This window comes from Balaenoptera physalus (assembly GCF_965194825.1).
Source record: "Balaenoptera physalus genome assembly, chromosome: 10".
In the NCBI taxonomy this organism is placed as follows: domain Eukaryota; kingdom Metazoa; phylum Chordata; class Mammalia; order Artiodactyla; family Balaenopteridae; genus Balaenoptera; species Balaenoptera physalus.
In genome coordinates this window covers 83,129,069-83,151,262 of record NC_138889.1, presented here as the reverse complement: position 1 = coordinate 83,151,262, position 22,194 = coordinate 83,129,069, and the positions used below count along the sequence as shown (strand labels likewise).

Sequence of the window (22,194 nt, the reverse complement as noted above, 5' to 3'; positions counted from 1 at the left end):
ACCTTCTCACACTGGGAAAGGGAAACCCAATCAATTGCCCGAAACAGCAGAAGGAAATGCTCTGAGATCTTTGTGCCCAGAGTGCGTGCTATGATGTAATGGAATCCAGGATTCCTTCAGAATATGCTAAATCCCATACCCATCAGCACCAGAAAGAGTTGGAACTGATTTGTCTTACCTCCATCTTCAAGGAAAATAGCAACGACCTACTATCTCTAGGTAATAAGGTGACTGTGGGGAAAAAATAGCTAAGTTGGGTGATTGTAAAAAGGCTCCATAAATATCTAAAGCCTTTGGGATAGGACATTACAGGGCAAGTGAATAGAAAAAAGAGAGGGAATGTGAAAAAAATTGAGCAGAGAAATAAAAAGGGAAACCAAAATAGGGTTAGTATCATATGGGGGGTCTTGAATAGACGTGTCCACTCTTGAGAGTATTCTTCAAGGCCGTTTGTCTACTGAGTCTGATCTCTACCATCCGTGCTCATTATTGTTCTGGTTATGTTGGTAGGAAACAATGATTTCTTCTGCTTTTACCTTCCTCCTCCAGTAAGGGCTTCTGTCTCCCCCAGCAACTTCCACAACCAATGTTTAAGAATGGCCTTGTTATTGTCTCTCCTTGACATACGTTGGATTAACATGGGCTTGGTAACCACTTCTGTGCTGTGGACTCCACTCTTTTGGCAGTCTGGTCAAGCCTATAAACCCTTCTCAGAATAATGTTTCTAAATGAATAAGACTTAAAAGCATATGATTACAAAGGAAGCCAATTACCTTGAAATATAGTTTTAAAAATATTTAAAAAGTAGATTGTGTGATACAGTAATATATGTGCTTTCTTAAGGCACTAAATAAGATCTAACAGCAAGGTGAATACTATAATTTTGCAGTAGTGATAAGCATCAATGTATTTCAAGATATCTGTAGCAACGGACATGTGATATGAATGTGACTGTGATTTCTATCGGTGACCAAGTCTGCAAATACTACTGTGTAGCATTTCCCAAACATATCTGACAAAAGAACACTTGGAGAAGGGGACACTGATTAACATGGCATAGATTCAGAAATGTTAGTTTAGTCTCTCTCTGCCTTTCAGTATGAGCCATTGAGTTTTCCATCCTGGCATTTGGAGAAAACTTTTAAAATTCACTTTTGCCATTTGACAAGTTGCCAAGTGGATAAAGAACCAACTGATGAGATGGCTAAGGTGTAGTAGACATGTTTCTGTCGGCTGAGCTTGCTATTAATCCGAAGTTTATCCTCAGTACCACACGGGCTACCCCACTACCCTAGAATCCATCGCTCCACTGAAAAGGAGAAAAAGTCCAGACTCTGTTCATTAACCCAGTGAGCATTACCTCAGATACCTGGTGTGACTTCATTAACCTCAACAAGTTATAAAGACTTCATTTCTGTCATTACTATACAATGGGAAAGTATATGCAAATTATGATGGGATGGGATAACATTCATTTTGCATTTATCCAGGGCTAAGTTGTTTGCTTTGCATTTGACATTTATTATTTCACCCTCAAAGCAATTCTCTGAGATAGGTTATATTCTAATTGTATAAATAAGGAAACTGGAGCTCAGAGAGTTTATTTACCCCAAATTATACAGCGAATCTTAAACGGAAAAGCTAAAATTCAAACCTAATTTTCTCTGGTTCCAAAGTCCATTATAAAACCACACTTCCCTATCTAATAGCTACCACCCAGATTTGATTTGGGTTCCCCATTATCAGGTTTGCACATACATTTTGTTAAGAGATCTTCAACACAACCCTTTGAGATGGCTGAGAATTTCAAAATCAGTGGCCACAAATGCTGATTTAGAATTATATTGAATCTTTTCTAACTAATGAAAAACTTTCAAACCACTAATTGTCACCTATCAATTTTGAAGCGCCATGTTCACAATCATAATGTGGAAAGAGTGATATTACTTAAAGTGTTTGGGGAAGATCAGATAAATTAATAATCAAATCAAACTTTACTGAGTTCACTGTGGTGAGCATTCTACATTTCCATAGTTAACTGAATCCCCACAACGATCTTTCTAGGCAGAGATTATTAGTATTCCTATTTTAAAGATAAGGAAACTGAGGCATCAGTTAATTAATTAACTATCCTAAATTAGCAGAGCCAATAAGTGGCAAAGCTTGACTAAACCCAGGTCCAAGCCCTTTCTTTTAATCAGTAAACTAATCTGTAAGTCTCTACACAATCTTAGCTGTTCTTATTATAATTGTTGTCATGTTTAAAACACTAGCAAGAGAGAGAATTGTCCAGAAATAAGTATATAGTCACTGAAGAGAAAGATTACTATCTGGAACTCTTCACCTGCACGTTCTTCCTTCCACTGACTTTAGTTTATTAACCCCATGGATGATGTCTGACTCCTTTCTTAACTTGTTTAGGGCAGTTCCAAGTTGGTTGACTTCTGAGAGTTATTGAGTAAGAAACGTTATAAATTGTTTAGATTAGGAGTTAGTGTGTTTAGAAGCCTTTTCATAAATTTGCCTTTTCAAACTGTTACTGGCTGTAGCACTGCAGATGCTGTGATGAGGAACGCCCTCTCCAAAAACACAGTGGATGACAAACCTCCAAAGCTAACATGTTGTTTACAGAGATGGAAAAGAAGAGGATGGGCAAGCACAATCCTAAACGTAATTACAAGGCTTACAGTCCCTGCTGGGGACTAAAATGTTTATTGGCTTTCCTTGTGCAATTTAATGTTCTTCCTCCCAAAGCCCTACTCCAAACTTGGAACTTCTCTGGAAGTAGCATCTCATTTGGGAGAATGCCAAGTATTTGTGTCTGGGTCCTTTGCATCTTTGCACCGACTCAGAACTCAGAATAACAGCTCTAGAAACTAAGGCGGGGGATAGTCTGGGTAAGGGAGTTATACATCTACTTGCGCATCTTCCTAATAAATTTCTTCCATCTTCCTCCTGGAAAACAACTCTTAGAAAGATGTGGTTTTAAATGAGAGATTGGCTGCATACTGGTAGTCCAAGATAGTACAAGTCAGTGGTCTCTGCAGAGCTGCTAAAGTCATATAAGGAATCAAGGATGTGGAGATCAATGGGAAGATCTCATCCTGCCACCATCCTGATCTATGCAAGGAAGGATGGCCTGAACTCACAATGCAGTTGATATGTCCCAGAGCTCAGAAACCAGCCCAGGGGGAAAGGATGACCTTAAAGGACATTTTGGTGTATGAAAAAGTCTACCTAAAACCTCATCAGAGATAACTATGTAATATATAGAAGAGTATGAATCCTTACCTTGGCTCAAGGCTCTTAACTTTAGGGGAAATAATTTCATGAGTTCCAGGTTTAGTTTACCAAATGATATACAGTCCCTGCAAGCAGTCCAAATTTAGATAGAAAAAAAGCTTTAAAGACGATCTAGTTCACAGGTTTCCCTAGGACACTGAAATCACCTGAATCATTCGTTCCTTTGAGCTAAGGTCTGAATGTGCTGCTAGGCTTGGCAACCACAGCTTATAGCACACTGCCCTGGTTTCATTGATCAGGCAACTGAGGTGTACAGTAGTTAAGATTGCTCCACTTATTCAACAAATATTTCTGTGAAACTGATAGTATTGATGTGAACAGTCTTGGGCTAGTGAAGTGATTTGCACAGGTCACACGGCCAGAGTGATAGTTTAAACTAGAACCCCAATTCTCTTGACTACTGAGGGCCTTACAATCATATCATGTGACAATGACATTTCTTCTATTTCCCAATAATCAAAACATAAGAAAACAATGGGGCTTCCCTGGTGGTGCAGTGGTTAAGAATCTGCCTGCCAGTGCAGGGGACATGGGTTCGAGCCCTGGTCCGGGAAGATCCCACATACCGCGGAGCAACTAAGCCCGTGCGCCACAACTACTGAGCCTGTGCTCTAGAGCCCAGGAGTCACAACTACTGAGCCCACGTGCTGCATCTACTGAAGCCCACGCACTCTAGAACCCATGCTCCGCAACAAGAGATGCCACCACAATGAGAAGCCTGCGCACTGCAAGGAAGAGTAGCCCCTGCTCGCTGCAACTAGAGAAAGCCCGCACGCAGAAACAAAGACCCAACACAGCCAAAAAAATAATAAATAAAAATTTTTAAAAAAGAAAACAATGAATAGTCTGTGCAAGATTTTAATTATCTTGATTTTCAAAGTAAAGCTTTTTTGTATATAACTCAGATTAATTTCGTAAATATAAACATACTTAACAAAATGTTAATAGCATTCCAATATGACATTATTAATTTCAAATTGGTAGCACAAAACTAATTATAGTATTTTAAATTTCTTCAACACTCCACAGTTAATTTACAATTATTGAGACGCTAAGACAAGATGAATTGAAACCTCAAGTTTTCATTCATTCCTATGTTATTCCCAGTGTTTCCAGTTGGTTCTAGATTTTTATCTGAGATTTCACAACAGCTTTATTTATTATTCTTGTAGCTTCCTCCCCTCTCACCCTAGGAAAACAAAAAATTGATTTATTTTTCTTAAAACAATCAAGAAATAAGGAAGAAATTCTAAAATTTCTTAAAATCCCTTGTCTTAAAACTGTTAGGAAATGTTTACTAATTTAAACTTTAGATTTTTTAACTCTTGTCATTTTCCAAAGAAACTCTTTAAGACTGTTCCTTTGTTCTTCATATGACATCTATACATATAATTCTGCTTTTGAGATTAATTTCTATTATTAAATACTATTCTGAAGTTGTACTCTTATCAATTCATTGAAGGGTAAATTAGACATTTTATAAACTCTTCCTAGGAATGGAGGGCAAAATCATATCAATAAATAACAATCTGACTTATCAAAAACACAGTAACAAAAAGTAAAATTAGAAAAAATGTTAGTCAAGCAAATAGTCAAGAATATGTCAAACTTTGACATATTTTTTTGAGATAAATTGGCATCATTTAGGTTAGCATGATCCTTTTTTATGGAATTCAACTTATTTTTACTCACTTTAATTAGTTTTTGTGTACAGATAAAATGGAAGGAAATGGAAATTTGGCTTGCAAAGTAGTTCTAAGATGATCTACATCCACAATCTGGTTATAATATCATAAAAATATGTTTATTATGTGAGAATGGTAATTCAAGTTAGCATTCAGTATAGACATAAAGCAATGAGCAATGCAAGTTAACTTCAGTTATTTATCCTGGGAATTTTTTTTTTTTTTTTTTTTTTTTGCTAAAAAGACCAGAATATATGATAGCATTGGCTCATTCTTCCCAAATCCTCCTGGAAAATATGTCTATGAAATATAAGCTCCTCAATGCTAAACACTTTACTGCGTTTGGGAGAAGCATAAAATTTGGTAAGAAAGGAAGTGTTGGGTCTTCATTTTTCTAAATTAGTATGGAGCCTGTCTTAAGGAAAGCTGACCGTGGGCTGAATTTGCATCCCAGAAATATATTTAATTTGTATTACGGACTCAAAATCTGACTTCCAAAATTGGATATCTAGCCCTATTTTCCCCCACCTCACACACATCAGCCTCTCTCCCAGGTCATGACTACTGTCCAAGCAGAGAAAAATGAATTTCCCTGAGTACATATGTAACAATAACTAAAATGAAAATTAATTAATTAATGGGTCTTGGGATTTAAATGTGTGGCTCTGCTTTCCCCCATTCATTTCCCATTCTACCATATCTCTCTGCCCTCACGTTTTACGAACTATTATATTTGTCCTATCCATCTGTATCAACATCACCCTTCCTTAGGTTCAACTAGATTTTGCACTTCTTGTTACCCTTCTTGGTAGACTAAGGTTTCAGAAGTTCCTACTTAACAACAAACACTCTTAGTAATCTTTTGATCACAGAGTCCCTTGACAGTTTCTCAAAATGATATTATGAAGGGGAAGTAAATGTTCCCTTTTTCTACTCAGTTTCTTTTTAGAGTGTTGATTTCATTCCATGTCCGGTTTAATTTCTTCTTGGGATTGCTGGATTGACTTTGCAGTTACCATTGAATTCCTTCAACATGCCCTAAACAGACAACTGTGAGTAGTAGGAATGATATTTCTGCTGATGCAATGCTCTTCAGCCGGGCTATCAAGAATTAGAAGGCCCAAAATATTTGGTCACATTGGATTGTGAAATCATAATTGAGATATTCCTGACAAGTGAAATCATCAGTTAAACTTGATTCTAGGAATCACGTAGGTTAACATGATTCTCTTTTATGGACTTCAACTTAGTTGTACTGTATTCTAATTAGGTTTTGAATGCAGACAAAATGAAAAGAAATGGTTCAATTTAGGAGAAAGTTCAAACTTCAAAAGTCATGTAGTGTTGTGTAGACCTTACCTTCTGAGAGAAATTACTTGAGAAGATGAAAGCACTATCCTAATTTATCAGGTAAAGGTGCACAACTGGGACATTAAGTGGAGAACAGAAAAATTACTTGTTCTTAAACAATTTTGTTGAGAAGTAAAAACAAAATGTCTTAATAAAGATCTGTTTCTTTTGAAAAATGCTTCATCTGAAAACTAAGGATAGAATATATAGCTTTGACATAAGGTCTCATCTTTTATGAAACAATCACTTCTGTCTCCAAGTTGCAAGGGAAGGATTTGTCATTCTGATTGAATCTTCCCTTTAGTTTTTCCCAACAGCTGTGTTCAGATAATTCATGACTCCAGTGTTTCCTGAGCCCTGGATAATTTCACAGACATGTCTAATACGGGCCTCCATATTTTCAGAAGAATATGGAGATCTTGGAGGAGATCCAGGGTGGACCAAGGGACATGATTAATGGATTGGAAGTTGGAGTTTATGAAGAAAGTTTGTGAGATCTGATTTCTCGCTACGAGAAAAGGCTGAGGGGTGACTTAATAGCACAAGAAAGTTAGGAAGCAGCTGTTCTCCATCTTCACTAAGGTTGGATGAGATGAAATAAAATATAAATTGCAACAAGAACAAAAATGTGTTACAAGTGGGAACTTCCAAGCTCCAGAATGGCTGGATTCTTAGGTCCTCAGAAGAAGGATGTGTAGTCTATTTCCCTGGTCTGCGGTGATAGGCCTATGTGTAGTGAGGAAGATGAGATAATCTCATAAGATCCCTTCTGGATCTATCTTTTTATAAGTCTACCTAATCATGTTTAGAAAAATTATTTTCCTGAACTATGTCTCATTTTCTCCCTACCGCTGCCTCCACCCCTGATCCCTTATCCTTTGTCTACCTTCTGTAAAACACTGCTAACCAAAGATGGCTAGGGCACTGATCAACCATGGGGGGCCCTCCCCAGCTGCTAGCTGCCCCTCCAGCTTTTTTTTTTTAATTAGTTAATTATTTATTTATTTTATTTTTGGCTGCGTTGAGTCTTAATTGAGGCACACGGGATCTTTCATTGTGGTGTGCCGGCTTTTCTCTAGTTGTGGCATGCAGGTTTCCTCTCTCTAGTTGTGACACGCGAGCTTCAGGGTGCGTGGGCTCTGTAGTTGTGACGTGCGGGTTCCAGAGCTCATGGGCTCTGTAGTTTGCGGCACATGGGCTCTCTAGCTGAGGAGCGCGAGCTCAGTAGTTGTGGCACGGGGGCTTAGTTGCCCCACGGCATGTGGGATCTTAGTTCCCTGACCAGGGATCGAACCCATGTCCCCTGCATTGGAAGGCAGATTCTTTACCACTGGACCACCAGGGAAGTCCCTGTCCCTCCAGCTTTGGGAACAAGTTTCTTGTCCATCACTGCTACCCCTTGGCCACTAGGGTCACGCTGATGGTCATCCTTCTATACACTAAACCCATGACAAGGGAAAACAAAACCAAACAAAGCATAATTTCCTACTTTTAACTAACTCACAAGTGGCCCAATGGATTAAAAGGCAAACATTATGTCTAGAATTTGAGCAGTTAAAGGGCTGAAATGTGTTTTACTCAGCTGCCTGGATTCTGGTCCATAGAGCACTGGCTGGCAGTAGGTACTCAGCAAGTTTTTATCAACCGAATGAACGGAACTAAGAAGTGAAGGTAGTTAACTGAAGTTGAGGAAGGTCAAGAGTGTTAGAGGTTTCCAAATGATTCCACATGTGAGACAAATCTAAAGCCTAATCCTTGCTGCCACATGTGTGCCATTGAGGACTTTATTCCCACCAGGCCTGGGCTATCCAGAGGACTCGGACAAGGCATCACAAACTGCTTGGGTCCTTCCTCCAAAAAAAATTTACCATAAGCACTATGTAGATTCAGAATCATGGAAAAATAGGCCAAATTCTTAGTGTGATTTTTAAAACATGACTTTAGGAAGTTCAGTAATTATTTTTTTCTAAATTATCTTTTTGCATATGTTGCTAACTTTCTCCATGAAGAATACAAAATATAGCAGTAGGAAATCTCTCACCCCAATCATCACACAGCCTAAATAGTTGGTTCTCAAAAATATAATCTGCTCCTTACAATCTGATTCAATGTCCTGAAACCCTTTGGTTTAAACTTGCTATATCTCCTGGCTCTTCTCCCAGCAAAACCAGCAAAGAGTCAGCTACCATTGTCAGTTCTAACTTTTGTCCTAAGCCCTCAATCACATCCCTTCTGACTATGCTTACAGAAACATTATAACAAGTAAACCAATTTATTCCTTACTATTATTTTTTAAATGTTCTCAGGGAAAATCTGGTAACTCGGAGGGCTACAAGTTGATGACTCGCATATGTCTGGGAGTTAGTTGTTTCATAATGGTTTTTATGCTTTTTTTTTTTTTTTTTTGATCCAACTAAATATTATTCCCAGATGGGATCAGTTTTTGACCTTCTTGTGCTACTCTCCTAATCTTGGCCCTTCTAATATTTTCTTACTATGGTTCCTTTCTTTGGTTTGCCACTAATGGCCATGCCTGGTTGCATAATTCCTGTAACAGGTGTTAACCAATTTGGACACATTTGAGTATGGCACACAGCTATTCTTATGGTTTATGAAAAGCTTACAGACAAGAAGTACACCTCATATTAAGGTACCATCTAATGAATTGGGATTTTATTCCTCCCTTAAGATTTTTCTCAGGACGGGCCTTACTCAATAATTTGGAGGATTGTGAGTGACAGTTTGGCATTAGATTGGGGCTTTGAAATCATGAATTTGACGTCTTTGCCACTCTGCTCAGCAGGAGAGTTTTCTGTTTACTTATTATTTTCCCTATGCTAATTACTGCAATTTTCAGCAGTTTTTGAGGTCCATTCATTTGATTCTGAACACCTTTTTTTTTTGCAAGGAAGACTGAAGGCAGGAGTAACTAGGAAACTTAAGTAAACATAAACATAAAATGCTTATAGTGATAGTAGAATTGACCTCAGCCAATTAAAATTATTAATAGAAAAAATATGTCAATGTCAAATCTGAGCTTACTGCCTCTGTTCCCACTTGGGTAATGAGGATTAGTTCACATTTCCTGACAAGAATAGATGGGAATTTCTCCCTGACCTTTGTCCTTCTAGAACATTGTGTTAGGATAGTATTAGACCATAACCAAAAATAAATAGGGATTTTGACTAATTCAAAATTAATTTTGTAAGTGAAATAGGGAGCATTTTCTTTTTTCTTTTTTTTAATTTTATTTATTTATGGCTGTGTTGGGTCTTCGTTTCTGTGCGAGGGTTTTCTCTAGTTGTGGCAAGCGGGGGCCACTCTTCATCGCGGTGCGCGGGCCTCTCACTATCGCGGCCTCTCTTGTTGCGGAGCACAGGCTCCAGACGCGCAGGCTCAGTAGTTGTGGCTCACGGGCCTAGTTGCTCCACGGCATGTGGGATCTTCCCAGACCAGGGCTCGAACCCGTGTCCCCTGCATTGGCAGGCAGATTCTCAACCACTGCGCCACCAGGGAAGCCCCAGGGAGCATTTTCTTTTCAAGCAGTGAAGTTTTTCTTCCTTTTGGTGATTGAGGAAATATTCAGATCACAAACTTGGAATCTTTGCTCCTAACACAGCAGTCATGTCAGAGACCAATCTTTAAGAAGAGTCAGGAATACGTGCTCTATATTTTCAGCATCACCTGTGATCACAATAGGAAAATGATTTTGTAAAAAGTTTGATCTTAGACCTCTAACACTATCTCTATATGCTACCTGAATTAAACAAATAAAAAAATTATTCAGAATTCCATTCAAGACACTGGTACAACTTTAGTTTACCTTGGTGTCATTTTTAAATGTAAGATGTATTTTTAAGGCAAATAGGCAAGGGTTTAAGTATGGGGTTTTATTGTTTTGGTAACACCATAATCACAAATCAGAAAGTTTGGAAATGCTCAGAAGTGTCCAGAGGTCTGATTCATTAGAGGGTTTATCTGAATTGGCATTTGATCTTCTTTTATTTCTAAATATTCCTGACATTTCTGATTTGTCTGTCTTTTCCTCAGTAAAACTGCACCACACACTGGAAAGTAAAGATATATCCATCTGTATAACATCAAGGGAGAGTAGGAGTAAGAAGACTGGCCATAGATACAATCAGAGTCTCAGAAATAAGGACACTCCTTCCTTCAGCAGAAATGCTGACGTGGCGTCGTGAATTTAGCATATAGATTTGCTATAACTTCTCACTCAGCAGCACTGAGAATCCTAAGATTCTTGATACGCTAAGATTCTTGGTATTTTTCAGGAAGGAACTAAATTACAAATGAGCTTAAAAACCTGGGGAAATAATTCATTTTCAAGCAAATTTAAAGTTGGAAAGTAAGCACTGGTTTGAAGTTAGCATAAAATTATTAAAAAAAAAAAAATCTTAGGGTAGGGCTCCTCCAGTACTTTATAAATCAGTACAAGTTTTGTTTTTTTAAATTTATAATCTAGCCTCTCAAATTGTTTTGCCATATTAAAAGAAATTGTGTCTGCATTCAGCCTACAGCCCTGGGAATCAATTCAGAGGTTCTTTGAGGTGGCCAGGCTGGGCTTCTTGGCCTCTGTCCTTCATTGCTTCCAACTAGCCAGTCTATTTCACTTACATTAAATATTCCACAATATACTTCACCATCTGTGCTGTAGGGTAGTTTGTATTGGTCATGTATACCCTCAAGTTGATAGAGGTGCAAAGCTAAATGTGTGACACTCTAAGAATATGCATGTATTTGAATAATTTGACTATTCAGTCCAACAGTTTGCAAAGAGGCTCTGAAAGATCACACATCCTGATAACACTTCTAAGAAACAGACAGCTTCCCTTTATTGGGGGTGGAGAGAGGCAGGGATATTTCTAGCTAGAGTTCCTGATTTATTAAAGTCTTATCTCTGGCATTTAACTGTGTGAACTTGGGCAAATTATTTTGTGGCACTGAGCCTCAGGTTTTCATTTATAAAATAGGAATAATAATTTCTGTGACTGGTCTTCAGGAGCTCTAAAACAGCTAATATAAGTAAGTGCACTCATTTTTTTAACTGTAAACCCTTAGGTAAACTGAACTGAGTGTATAATGATATTATACACTCAGTTCAACAGCACATTCTTGATAACCACAGGAGGGTCCAGGAAAGGAAACTGTTTATAAATCTTTCCCTTTCCCCAAATTAATGTTGGACTGTTTAGAGAAATTTTTAAAGCAGTGAGTCTTAGCAATTATTAGGTCAAACCCCTTTGAGATTACAGAAAAAATGCACATACACATAAAACTGCCTACCAAATTTGGGGGGATGGGAGATTGCTATGACACTCATTTATGCATCTCTTAAGAAAGAGTGTTTCTCAAAGTGTAACCTCAGATTTTCTGCTTCCCAATCGCTAGAGGTGCTCGTTAAAATGCTAATTTCTGGACGCTGCCCCGCCCTTACTAAATCACAATTTCAGGAGGAGAAATCTTCATTTTAATAGGCAACCCAGGTGGTTTTTTATGCTCGGAGGAGGTCCAAGGACTCCAAGTTAAATGCTGGGGTCTTGTTCCGTTCCTTATTCTAAATTTCAAGGTCTGTCCTAGTGCTTACGAATCGGTCGAACTAATGGGAAGAAAATTCAGCTTTAAAGCAGGAACCTAGGTAGACGGTTGAAAACGTTCGTCCAATGGCAAAATGAAAATGGTCCTCTGGACCCTAGCCACTTAAATTCTTTCCAAGGGTCTCGGCTACCTGCAACTAAGAATCCTAAAGACTGCTCTTCTGCTGCGGGGGGAGGGGCGCGAGGTGAGGATTAATTGAGCCAACTGCCCACCCCCTAGACACACACACACACACACACACACACAGACACACACGCACACACACGTTAAAGCAGAGGCTTTTTATTTATCTTTGCTGCCCAGGTTCTTTATTTAAAGGGTTGTTTTATGTGTGTAAGTTTGCTAGGGAGGGAAGTGAAAACATCTGCAGAACCATGCAACGCCCTTTAACGGAACCCTTCTAATAAAAGATGTATCATTTTAAATGCGCTGAATTTTGATTCTGGTAATTCGTGCACTAGAGTGTCTATTTCGAGGCAGCGGAGGTATCATATGACAGCGCACGTCAAGGCACCGTGGAGCCCTCTCGTGGACTCCCACCCACTTTCCCATTCACCCGGAGAGTGCTGCTCGCGCAGCCGCTCCCCCAGGCGAGCTAGCATGAAATCTCTCTGCCTCTGCCGAGATCAAATGGAGCTCTTCGCTCAGGGGGTGCGAGTATTACCTCCGCCATGCAATTTCCACTATCAATAATTTAACTTCTTTGCTGCAGAACAGAAGGAGTACATACCGGGCACCAAAGACTCCCCCCTACCACTTCTTTTTAACCAAAGGGAACGTGAAAAAAGAATAGAGTCTGGGAGTTTCGGGGCCGAAGTCTTCCCCAGAGCAGCTGCCTTGATGTTTACTTTGACAAGTAGTGACTAATAAGGTGGGTTTCTTTTCTTTCTCTTGCCGTTTTTCTTTGGTCGGCTAGAAAGCGTGTGGCTTGAGTGAGGTCTGTCATTGCCTCGGCTTCCTGGCTGGAGCAAGTAACTTGGTGTAACGTTATCTGGGGGCGTTCATTAATAAAAAATGCCGTTATTATCTTGATTGAATTCCTATTAGGCAAACTCCGGAGAGGTCAGTGCACGAACTCTGTTTAAGCCGCGGCGTGTTTAAGGTAGCGGAGTAAACCAGTAGCCCCCATGCTCCATGCGATTTCATTGTGTGCTGGCGTTTTCAAGCTCCGTCGTGCGGGAAGGTGCGGGAAGGTGTGGGAAGGTGTGTCCATGGGCCGGGAAACGCACGCCCTCTCCCACAGAAGTTGGGTGCCGGGATGGGGCGGAGGGAGTTGCCGAGGAGGGGCGCAAGACCCTGGGGGCTCCGGATTCGCGCTCGCTAGCTCCCGCCCCGGCGCGCACAGCCTGGGTTTACGCGGAGGGCGCGGGACGCGGAGTTCCCCGGGGCGGGGGCTAGGTCGCCTCTCAGAGCCGCGGGCGTGGCGCGCGCGTCCTGTTGAGTCGCCCCAGGGACGGGCGCGGGGCTTGCGGGGCCACGTCGCGGGCCCCCAGCGACTGGAGGAACGGGGCGCGCGGGCCCGGGGAGCTCCGGAAGCTCGGGGAGTCCCGGGGGCCGAGCGGGGGCGAGGGAAAGGCGCGGCGTCTCCTTTAAGCGGCCGCCCCGCACGGGTCTCGGTGGCGCGGGCGAGCTCGGAGGGGGGAGGGCGGGGGGCGGCGCCGTTTGACCAATCGAAGCTCAACCGAAGAGCTAAATAATGTCTGACCCGAGCTCGAGGCGCAGGCTGGAGCTCTGGGTCCCCGTCGCCGCCGCGCCGGGGCGCACCCGCCCGCTCGCCGTCCCGCGCACCCCGTTGCGCCGCGGGCTCCGGGGCGGGGCCGAGGAACCGGCCCGGCGCGCCCCCCACCTCCTCGTTGCGAAGCTTTGATGAGACGCTTGAACTGCAGCTGCCACCCGCTGCTGTGGGGCCGGCGGCGAGCGTCTCCGCGACGGGGACCGGGGCTGGGCGCAGGGGCCAGGAGCGGGCCAACGATGTGACTCCGCCGCCGGGCACCCGTGAGCTTTGTGTGAACCCCGAGGTAGGCGAGCATCGGGCGTGGGTCTTGGCGCGGGAGCCGCCGGTCCGCCGGCGAAAGTTGGCTTGGGGGCGGGGGGGGGGGCCGAAGTTATTGGAAGAGGCCAGAACTCCTCCTTTCCTCCCTTGCACGAGTCCCGAGAAGGGGGGACTTCGAGTTGCTCCTGCGGAGCTTTCTCCTCCCACCCCACGATCCAGAGGGGCAGCCCGGCCCCCCGAGGGAGAGGGACGCCGGGAAGCCCTGAAGTGGGGAAGAGAAAGCCAAGAGGAGACGCAGAGCTGCGCCATGGGAGAAGACGGCGCCCCGGGGTCCCCCGAAACCCTTCCCCAGCAGAGGAGAGGTCGTGAGAGCGATTTAGGGCGCCAGCTGTCGGGGGCCCCGACTGAGGTGACGGGCTTGGGGCTGAGATAGGAATCTTTCCCATGGGCTGGGCGGTCCCCGCACAGATTTCGGGGGGCCCCTTGCTCCCTCAGCCCGCATCCCCGTCCGGGGCTCCAGCCGGGCTGCACATTGTCACCTGCTCCCCAGGAGTTGAGATCAAAGCGGACTTATCCAGGTCCAGTACCAGTTTATCTCGGGAAACTTGATACACTGCTGCAGCTCGGACGTGAAAGGGGCTGCGGGACTCCGGGGCTAGTTGTGCCCACACCTCTCTCCATCCCGTGCCCCTCCCTTGAGGCACCTTCCAGGAAAGTAAAAAGTTTTGACTTTCGGGGGCTGGGAGGGATGTGTGTGTGTATTGGGGGGGACAGGTTGTGACTCAGGTAGGTCTCTGGGGATGCAAAGCCGAGAAGAGGAAATGGGTGAGTGAGCCGTGCCTAGAAAGAAATAGCTGAGGGTTGGAGGCGTTTTGCTCGACGGGCAGAGAAGGGGAATTGCAGACCGGTGGCACCCCTAGGGAAGGGAAGCCTTGGGGCTGCTGGGGTGAGCTAGATTCACTGTCGGAGGATGCTGTGTTTGTGTGTTGCGGGTGGAGCGGGGCGGAGGGACTCGGATTGGAGGGGCCCGAAGGAGGTGGGAGGGGTGGGGAGAAAGGCGCTAGGGAAGGTAGAGGGTGCCCTCTGCCGGCCAAGCTGCCCCGAGCAGCTGCTGGGGGTGGGGAAGTGGTAAGAGACGGCTTTGCGGAATCCCTTCAGTAGCTGGTAGGAGGGACTTGTTGAATGACGCTGCTGACTCCCGACTCGCATGAATTTCGACTCGTCGCGCCTCTTTGGCTCCAATGCAAAAAGTTTTCCTTGAGCTGGGGGAGCTTTGACAGGCTACGGCTAGTGGTGTGTTAGGGATTCCTGGATCTCATTTTAGTGTCCTTCAGGGATCTTAATGCTTACATCTCTACGTCAGCAGTAAACAGCGAACGTTTTCTGACAAGAATGCAGGAATGTTCTTGGCCAGAAGCAAAGAAAAGCATATTTCTGAGTGTTTATTAATTCTAGTACAGTTATCTTTTAAAACAAAGCCATATGTAATTGGGAACGTTGATTTTTCACTGCATATAAGACTGCATATTGATTTTTAATAGGATATAATGTTATTAAATGAGACCTTCAAATTGGCTTGACTTTTGGGAAAATACCCCTTCTCCTTTAATTTTATCCAAAAAAAAAAATCTATATTATATATGTTCGTTATAAAGTCAGAGGCTTAAAAGTATATTTGTATATACTTATATTTTTTGCATTTTAATTTATTGAGGTATAATTACAGATTTAATTCATCTAAACATGGGACCCCTCGATGTTTACATTATTTTTAGGTTGAAGGTTTCTGAGATTATGGCATGTAGCACTTTAAATTATTATTATTATAAGTAATAGATCACAAAGTTTAGACCCTGGGAACCACACCCCTTTAAAACAGTCTCTAACTCCTGTTCCTTGATTTTGCAAATACCTTGCTTAAGATTCTTCTTCTGTAAGTTTACTGCTGGACTTACAGCGGAGGTAAGAGAAAGGAAAGAGACACTTGTTGAAATGTAACCATACCTTTACTGGAATTTAAAACACATTGGTCACCCTTACTGGAATTCCAGGGCCATAAAGTCGTTGTCTTTTTTTTTTTTTTTCCACTTTATTTTGCAAAATGTGATAAATGTTGGTAAATATAGACCGGTACTAAGTATTATGACAGGAGAAGCACTATGTAGAGCTATTTTAAGTCATTACAGAACGTTTTCTATTTATGAAATAAGCAGAAAGAAATGATTTCCAGATAAACAAGACTTACGTACATGTTTTGAAGCATTAGAACATTGCAGACACTCTTAGACATCACATTTTTTTAAAAGGAAAATAACAGTAATTTTTCACATACCTTTGGAGACTTTCATTGCCTATTCAGAGCTGAATTAGTAACTGGAAATCTTGTTTATTTTAAGATGATATTTAAGGTCTTTTGAGATTTATAGCAGGTCAACATTTGAATATCCAGAAAATAAAGCATTGAGGAAGTCTGTTTTAGGATGTCTTTTCAACAAGTGTAACTTTTACTTGCAAACAGAAGGAACTAAGAAAGTGATCATTTGCCTAAAATGCAATGATCTCCTCAAATGATTCATTTATACTATGTAAGTTAATTGCCTAAATCTCAAAATGGCCACAGAGGGGTGGGAAGGTGCTGGAATATTGCTGGTTCATTTTGATTCACCAGGAGAGAGGGAAGTCCTGTAGATAATGCAAATTTCTAAAATCCTGGCTCAAAATCCTTGAGTTTCCTGTTTAATAGGGGCACCATTAGAATGTAAGTTATTCTCTTCTTCCTGGAATGGTTACGAGTCCCAGCTTTTCAGTAGTCAAAAGGCAGATGATTGATAATCTCATTTCTTTTCAACATAAATAGCTCTGGTTTGTAACTTAAACACACACAGCAAGCTGAGCACACCCACCTGATAGTACAGCAAAGAGCTTGTTTATGTTTTTGTACATTTGTCTTTAGAACCTTCTGTAAATATCCAACACCTCCGCCACCCCCCAACCCGGATCACACACATCCATCTACAGCCCCTACATGCCGGTAGTGAATTTGGGGAATGTAACAGCCAGTAGCTTTGGGTCTCAACCATAGACTTAATCTTCTACTGAGCTTAAAGAATATTGAAGATGTACACAATGGAAAGGTCATATACTAGTAGTTGATTAACATTTTAGGTTTTGGAGGTTAGTCTCAGAGTAGACAGAAGAACGGTTTTAGACTGCTTGAATGAAAACAGCGTGGAGAAGTATTGAATATATGAAAGCTCAACTCTGAGTACCTTTTAAAATGAGAAGCACTGCTATTTCAGATGTCCATAATACTGAATTTATTTTAATGGTTGAAACATAATTTTCAACTTTCATCTCCCTGTGTAGAAGATTTGTGTGAGGCGGCTAACCTAGCCTAGCCCAAAGCATGTGACTATATCCCTTTAATAGGGTAATTGCTAACTTGTCTCAACTTGTTGTCAAACAATTGTTACGGAGCACTCGGTTTTCACTAATTGCAAAATTGCTGCTTAATTGAAGGACTCTCAACCGTCTAGTGCAGCCTTTCAGCTACTGGCAGCCTCTGTAATCTCAAGCTGTGAATTGCATTTTAATAGAGGAACGGAGGAGAGAATTCCGGGGAATTCTAGGTTTAAAACAGCTGGCTGTTGTTCAATGGAGGAGGAAGTCATTTGAACGTTAAGTTGCATTGTGATAAATTTTCTTTGTTAGGGTGAATAACGTGCCCAGATGGGCATTCAAAAAGTGAATGAGTGAACTTCGTGGTTACACTCTGCATCCATTTACTCTGTTTAGGATGGAGTAATGTCAAACAATAATTGATGTTGGCAAATGAAATCCGTATGTCATTTGTATGTGGGGTTTAACCCTAGGAAACAGAGGAAGGCATTGGTATATATATATTTTTAATTAATTAATTTGTGTATTGGCTGTGTTGGGTCTTTGTTTCTGTGCGAGGGCTTTCTCTAGTTGTGGCAAGCGGGGACCACTCTTCATCGCGGTGTGCGGGCCTCTCACTATCGCGGCCTCTCTTGTTGCAGAGCACAGGCTCCAGACGTGCAGGCTCAGTAGTTGTGGCTCACAGGCCTAGTTGCTCCGCGGCATGTGGGATCTTCCCAGACCACGTCTTGAACCCGTGTCCCCTGCATTGGCAGGCAGATTCTCAACCACTGCGCCACCAGGGAAGCCCGGCATTGGTATTTTTATGCTTAGACAAGTGTCCTCAAAGTCTCCTTAAACTTCCACTTAAGGCATAGAATTACTTAATCCTAAATCATTTTATACTTTAAATGCATCTCTGACTTTCCAGAATACTTATACTAAAGCCTTAGAAAAGTCATGGACCCATTTATTAAATATATGGAATTATTATTGATGATAGACACGAAACAATGGAGCTCACTAATATATGGACTTTGGAAAACTTTTTGTGGTGAGGGAGTGGTAAATGGGCATGTTTTCTAAGTGAACTGGAAGGTATTCTTATTTCTGTAAGAAAAACATGAATAAGAAATGTTTAAATGAAAGTACTCAAATTCATGTACAAACTCTGCGACACTTACACTCTTTTTTTTTTTAAATTAATTTATTTATTTTTGGCTGTGTTGGGTCTTCGTTTCTGTGCGAGGGCTTTCTCTAGTTGCGGCAAGCGGGGGCCACTCTTCATCGCGGTGCGCGGGCCTCTCACTATCGCGGCCTCTCTTGTTGCGGAGCACAGGCTCCAGACGCGCAGGCTCAGTAGTTATGGCTCACGGGCCCAGTTGCTCCGCGGCATGTGGGATCTTCCCAGACCAGGGCTCGAACCCGTGTCCCCTGCATTGGCAGGCAGATTCTCAACCACTGCGCCACCAGGGAAGCCCGACACTTATACTCTTGGTGAAACAAATCTGACCCAGTAATACTGGATGCTAAGAAGTGACTCATTGCCTTGATATCTCATCTATACGTTACTAAAGTTTGAGCATGGTTCCATTAGATGAATTGGGGGCTGGGTGTAGGTCAGGAGAGTGACTGGGGGTAAGCAAAGTCAATTCACAAGCTTCAGTGACAGCCATAATAAAATAAAAGTTTATTTCCAAAGAGCCCAGAGAATAACGAATGTTATGCAGTTTTCCCCAGAGGTTCACTTGAAAGAACTTTTCATTGGTTGTCACGGTAGTAATGTCTTGATTTTGAAAGCTCACAGAACCTAATAGCTCTTAAATGTGCTTTCATCTTGGTTCCTTTGGTCTGACTGAAGGTTTATGACGACCCTCTGTGTTTTTGACATGCCCCTTTATTTTAAAGGGATGAGGCAGGCAAAAGAAGATTCTTTCAATCTGAGACAGCATAACTAGGAAATGTGTAAAAGCATATGGTAGAAAAATCACTTAACTTTAAGTGGCTTATTAAAATCAAACTAGAAGGCAATCTTTCATTTAATTACAACTAGTATGTATAAAATTAAGATTTATGTGATGGAAATGGAAAAAATAAACGGACAGTTTCAAGGAATTTAAGCAACTCATCAAAAGTTGAAGTAATAGCGCCACCTAGAGAACAAAATCACCAGCTTTACCAGCCAAACAGCTTATTTGCCATATGAGCCATTTTCTAAGGCTACAAGTTACTAGGATTGCCTTGCCACCCTATTCGGATTTGGTGAGTGTGTGTGCGGGGGGGCAGGGAGGGGATGGCTTAGGATGCACTTGGGATTGTAGATGAGATTTTAAAACAGGCAGATCCATACCCATACCTCAATACCTACACTAAGTCCTTTTAACATTTTAATATTAGCCAAATGTAGAATAACCTGCCGGGAATAAGGGCTGGCCTCCTTTTTAACATTTATTATTTTCAAGGATATATGCTGAAGCATTGAGTACAAAGGTTCTGATTTTATTTACTTGCTACAGGCAATCCATTGCCCTTTCTGAGATATAATAACACCAAATAAATAAAGTAGAGAGACCTTAAGAATGTCTTTGATCTGTGCTCTCATTTTAACTTTAATGATTTGAGAAGAATTAAGAGTAAAATAAAGGGTCATGTATGTGGCAAGACTTTAAACACCAAAAAAGTAAGGGATGGGGAAAGGACAAGGAGAAGGCAATTTTAAGAGTTGCCTCAACCTTAGAATAAATAAAGATGTACGTCTGAGCCAGCATCAAAACCGGTAATGGAGCCAGGAGCCAATAATTACAAATTAGCTTAAAATTCTTTGATGACAAAATCTGCATTTCATTCATTTTTGCATGCTTCCACAATAGTATCCAAAATGATTCTGGTAGCAGAAGAGACACTTAGGCAAATATTGTTGAATGAACAAATAGATTGATTAATAGTTGCCTCAGATTCTGACTAGCAATGTGGGCAATGAAGAAACTTTATAATTATAGAAAAATGTGTATTTGTTTTGCTGGCAGAGAGGCAGAAATTAGAAGAAATAAATGTAATAATATTTTTGTTTTTCTAGTATGTATTATAACTGTCCTTTGGTTGGCTTAATTCTAAAATTTCTTATGTACAGTTTGGCTCACTCGTAAAGTTGCCACGTTTGGAACATATGAAATGTTAAAGCTAATTTAGACAGTAGCAACTATAAAGCTACTGGTGGATTTTCGTTTAAATGTTTTCAGTTTTGGGGTACTGGTGGCCATGTGCTTCAGGGAATGGAAAACGGTGTATGTTAAGTTTGTTCCAATTTCTGGTAAGCAGTTAACCAAAGAAAGTCATTATATTGTCTGTGTCATGCATAGAAGCAATCAGATGCAGAAAACTTTACTTTTCAGGAAAAAAATTACTGAAAAAAACAAGCTATATATCTATAGCTTACGCATATATAGAGAGAGATGGGGGTGGGGTGGGAGAGGGAGAGAGAGAGATAGAAGGAAACTCCTTGAATAAAATTTTTGCCACATGGGATTAGTCTAATCGCTCTTGGTTTGGAGCTGTTACCGTCAGCATTTGCTGCCTTTTCTGATACTTGCTTTCTGCTTTTGAAAACAGAACCTGTGCTCAAATCGAAACAAGTTTTTCTATCTTTTCACGTGTTCATCTGTTTCTTGAATCATGGGGAGTGTTTTTAAACACAGGTAAATTTCTTTTACATCATGCAGAATCTGAAGGCCGAGAAATTTGCTTCATGCTGTGGGCAGAGATGCTTGGTGGAGTTCCAGGCCACATTCCTAGAGCAGACTGGTGAAGGTGTTCTGTCTTACGCAACATGGGGAAAGCACATCCCGCATTCACACACTGGCTGATAATGTATCTGGAGTCACAGATGATGGGCTTATCGTTTTGAAACATAAACCCAGCAGACATTCTGTTGGATGATAGAACCTGGATCATTTACATTTACTTAAATGTAAAATACTGTGGTTAGGTTAAAAGTCAACTGTATAAATAGAGAGAATATGGAGTTGGGACTAGGTTTTGGGGGCTGACTTAGAATGTACAAAGGAAACTCAGATGTTTTAAATAACCGCAGGTTCAATGGGAGCCAGTGGTGTGTGTGTGTTGGTGTGCGGTGGGGGGCTTTGGACGAAGCTATTGCAGTTTTGGTCTGTACTAGTAGAAGCCTAACACGCAAATGGAGAAACTAATAATTTCCCCCCATTTCTAAAGTAGACTATGTATGGAATGTCTTCAGTTTAAGGAACTGAAATAGGTTGCTTTAGGTACAGCATCGACAAATTGGTGTATATTGAGATCATTGTGATCAATCATGATGCACAGGAAGTTGGAAACCACTGGCAAGTGAGGAATGGCTGAGGGAACTTGGAATGGGTGGCTGGGGAACAAGAAAACTTAGGCTGGAATGGTGAATGTACTCTTTCTCCCTCAGGTAGTCTAAATCACATGATGGTAGGTACCTGGAAGGCTGGGTTAAGAAGAAATCTGGAGCTGTCCAGGCTCAATGAGAAAGAATGTTCTGACTGTTTCTGCCCGCCACGGCTGGGGGATTACAGTGGCAGCATGTGTGACATGTTTTTGATGTCCTAATTTAGAGGACAGTCTTCACGAGTGTCAAGAACTGGCACATGGAGGAGGGAGAGGGTTTTTTTTATGTTGCCCCAAAGAACAGGTCTTGGACCAGTGATATAATTTAGGCACTGTGTGTAGTATCTAGAAGAACTTTCAGTTCCATTTAATTAAGCAAATATTGCAGGCTCACTGCATACAAAGCACTGTGTTGAGGGAATTATGATCTAACAAAGAAAAAAAGAAGCTTCTTTGGAATATGATCAGTTTCCTGTTACAGATGTT

The 22,194-nt window shown here is 41.6% G+C and overlaps 1 protein-coding gene across 5 annotated transcripts in view; it reads left to right on the top strand.

Moving 5' to 3' along the window:
• The window catches only part of BDNF (brain derived neurotrophic factor), a 66,292-nt gene that overhangs the window by 8,503 nt on the left and 35,595 nt on the right, over positions 1–22,194 (top strand). Inside the window, exon 1 of one of the 5 annotated variants that reach the window (XM_082476719.1) lies at positions 8,022–12,825. The exons of 1 other annotated variant lie outside the window; for it this stretch is intronic. Coding sequence is in view for 1 of the 4 variants with exons in the window: in XM_082476723.1 (XP_082332849.1) it covers positions 13,082–13,147 (66 nt within the window). In the remaining 3 variants the exon portion in view is untranslated. Of the gene's footprint in view, positions 1–8,021; positions 12,826–12,845; positions 13,148–13,665; positions 13,973–22,194 lie in introns of those variants that run through there. 3 more of the 5 variants (XM_082476723.1, XM_082476722.1, XM_082476721.1) reach the window with 3 other exon arrangements.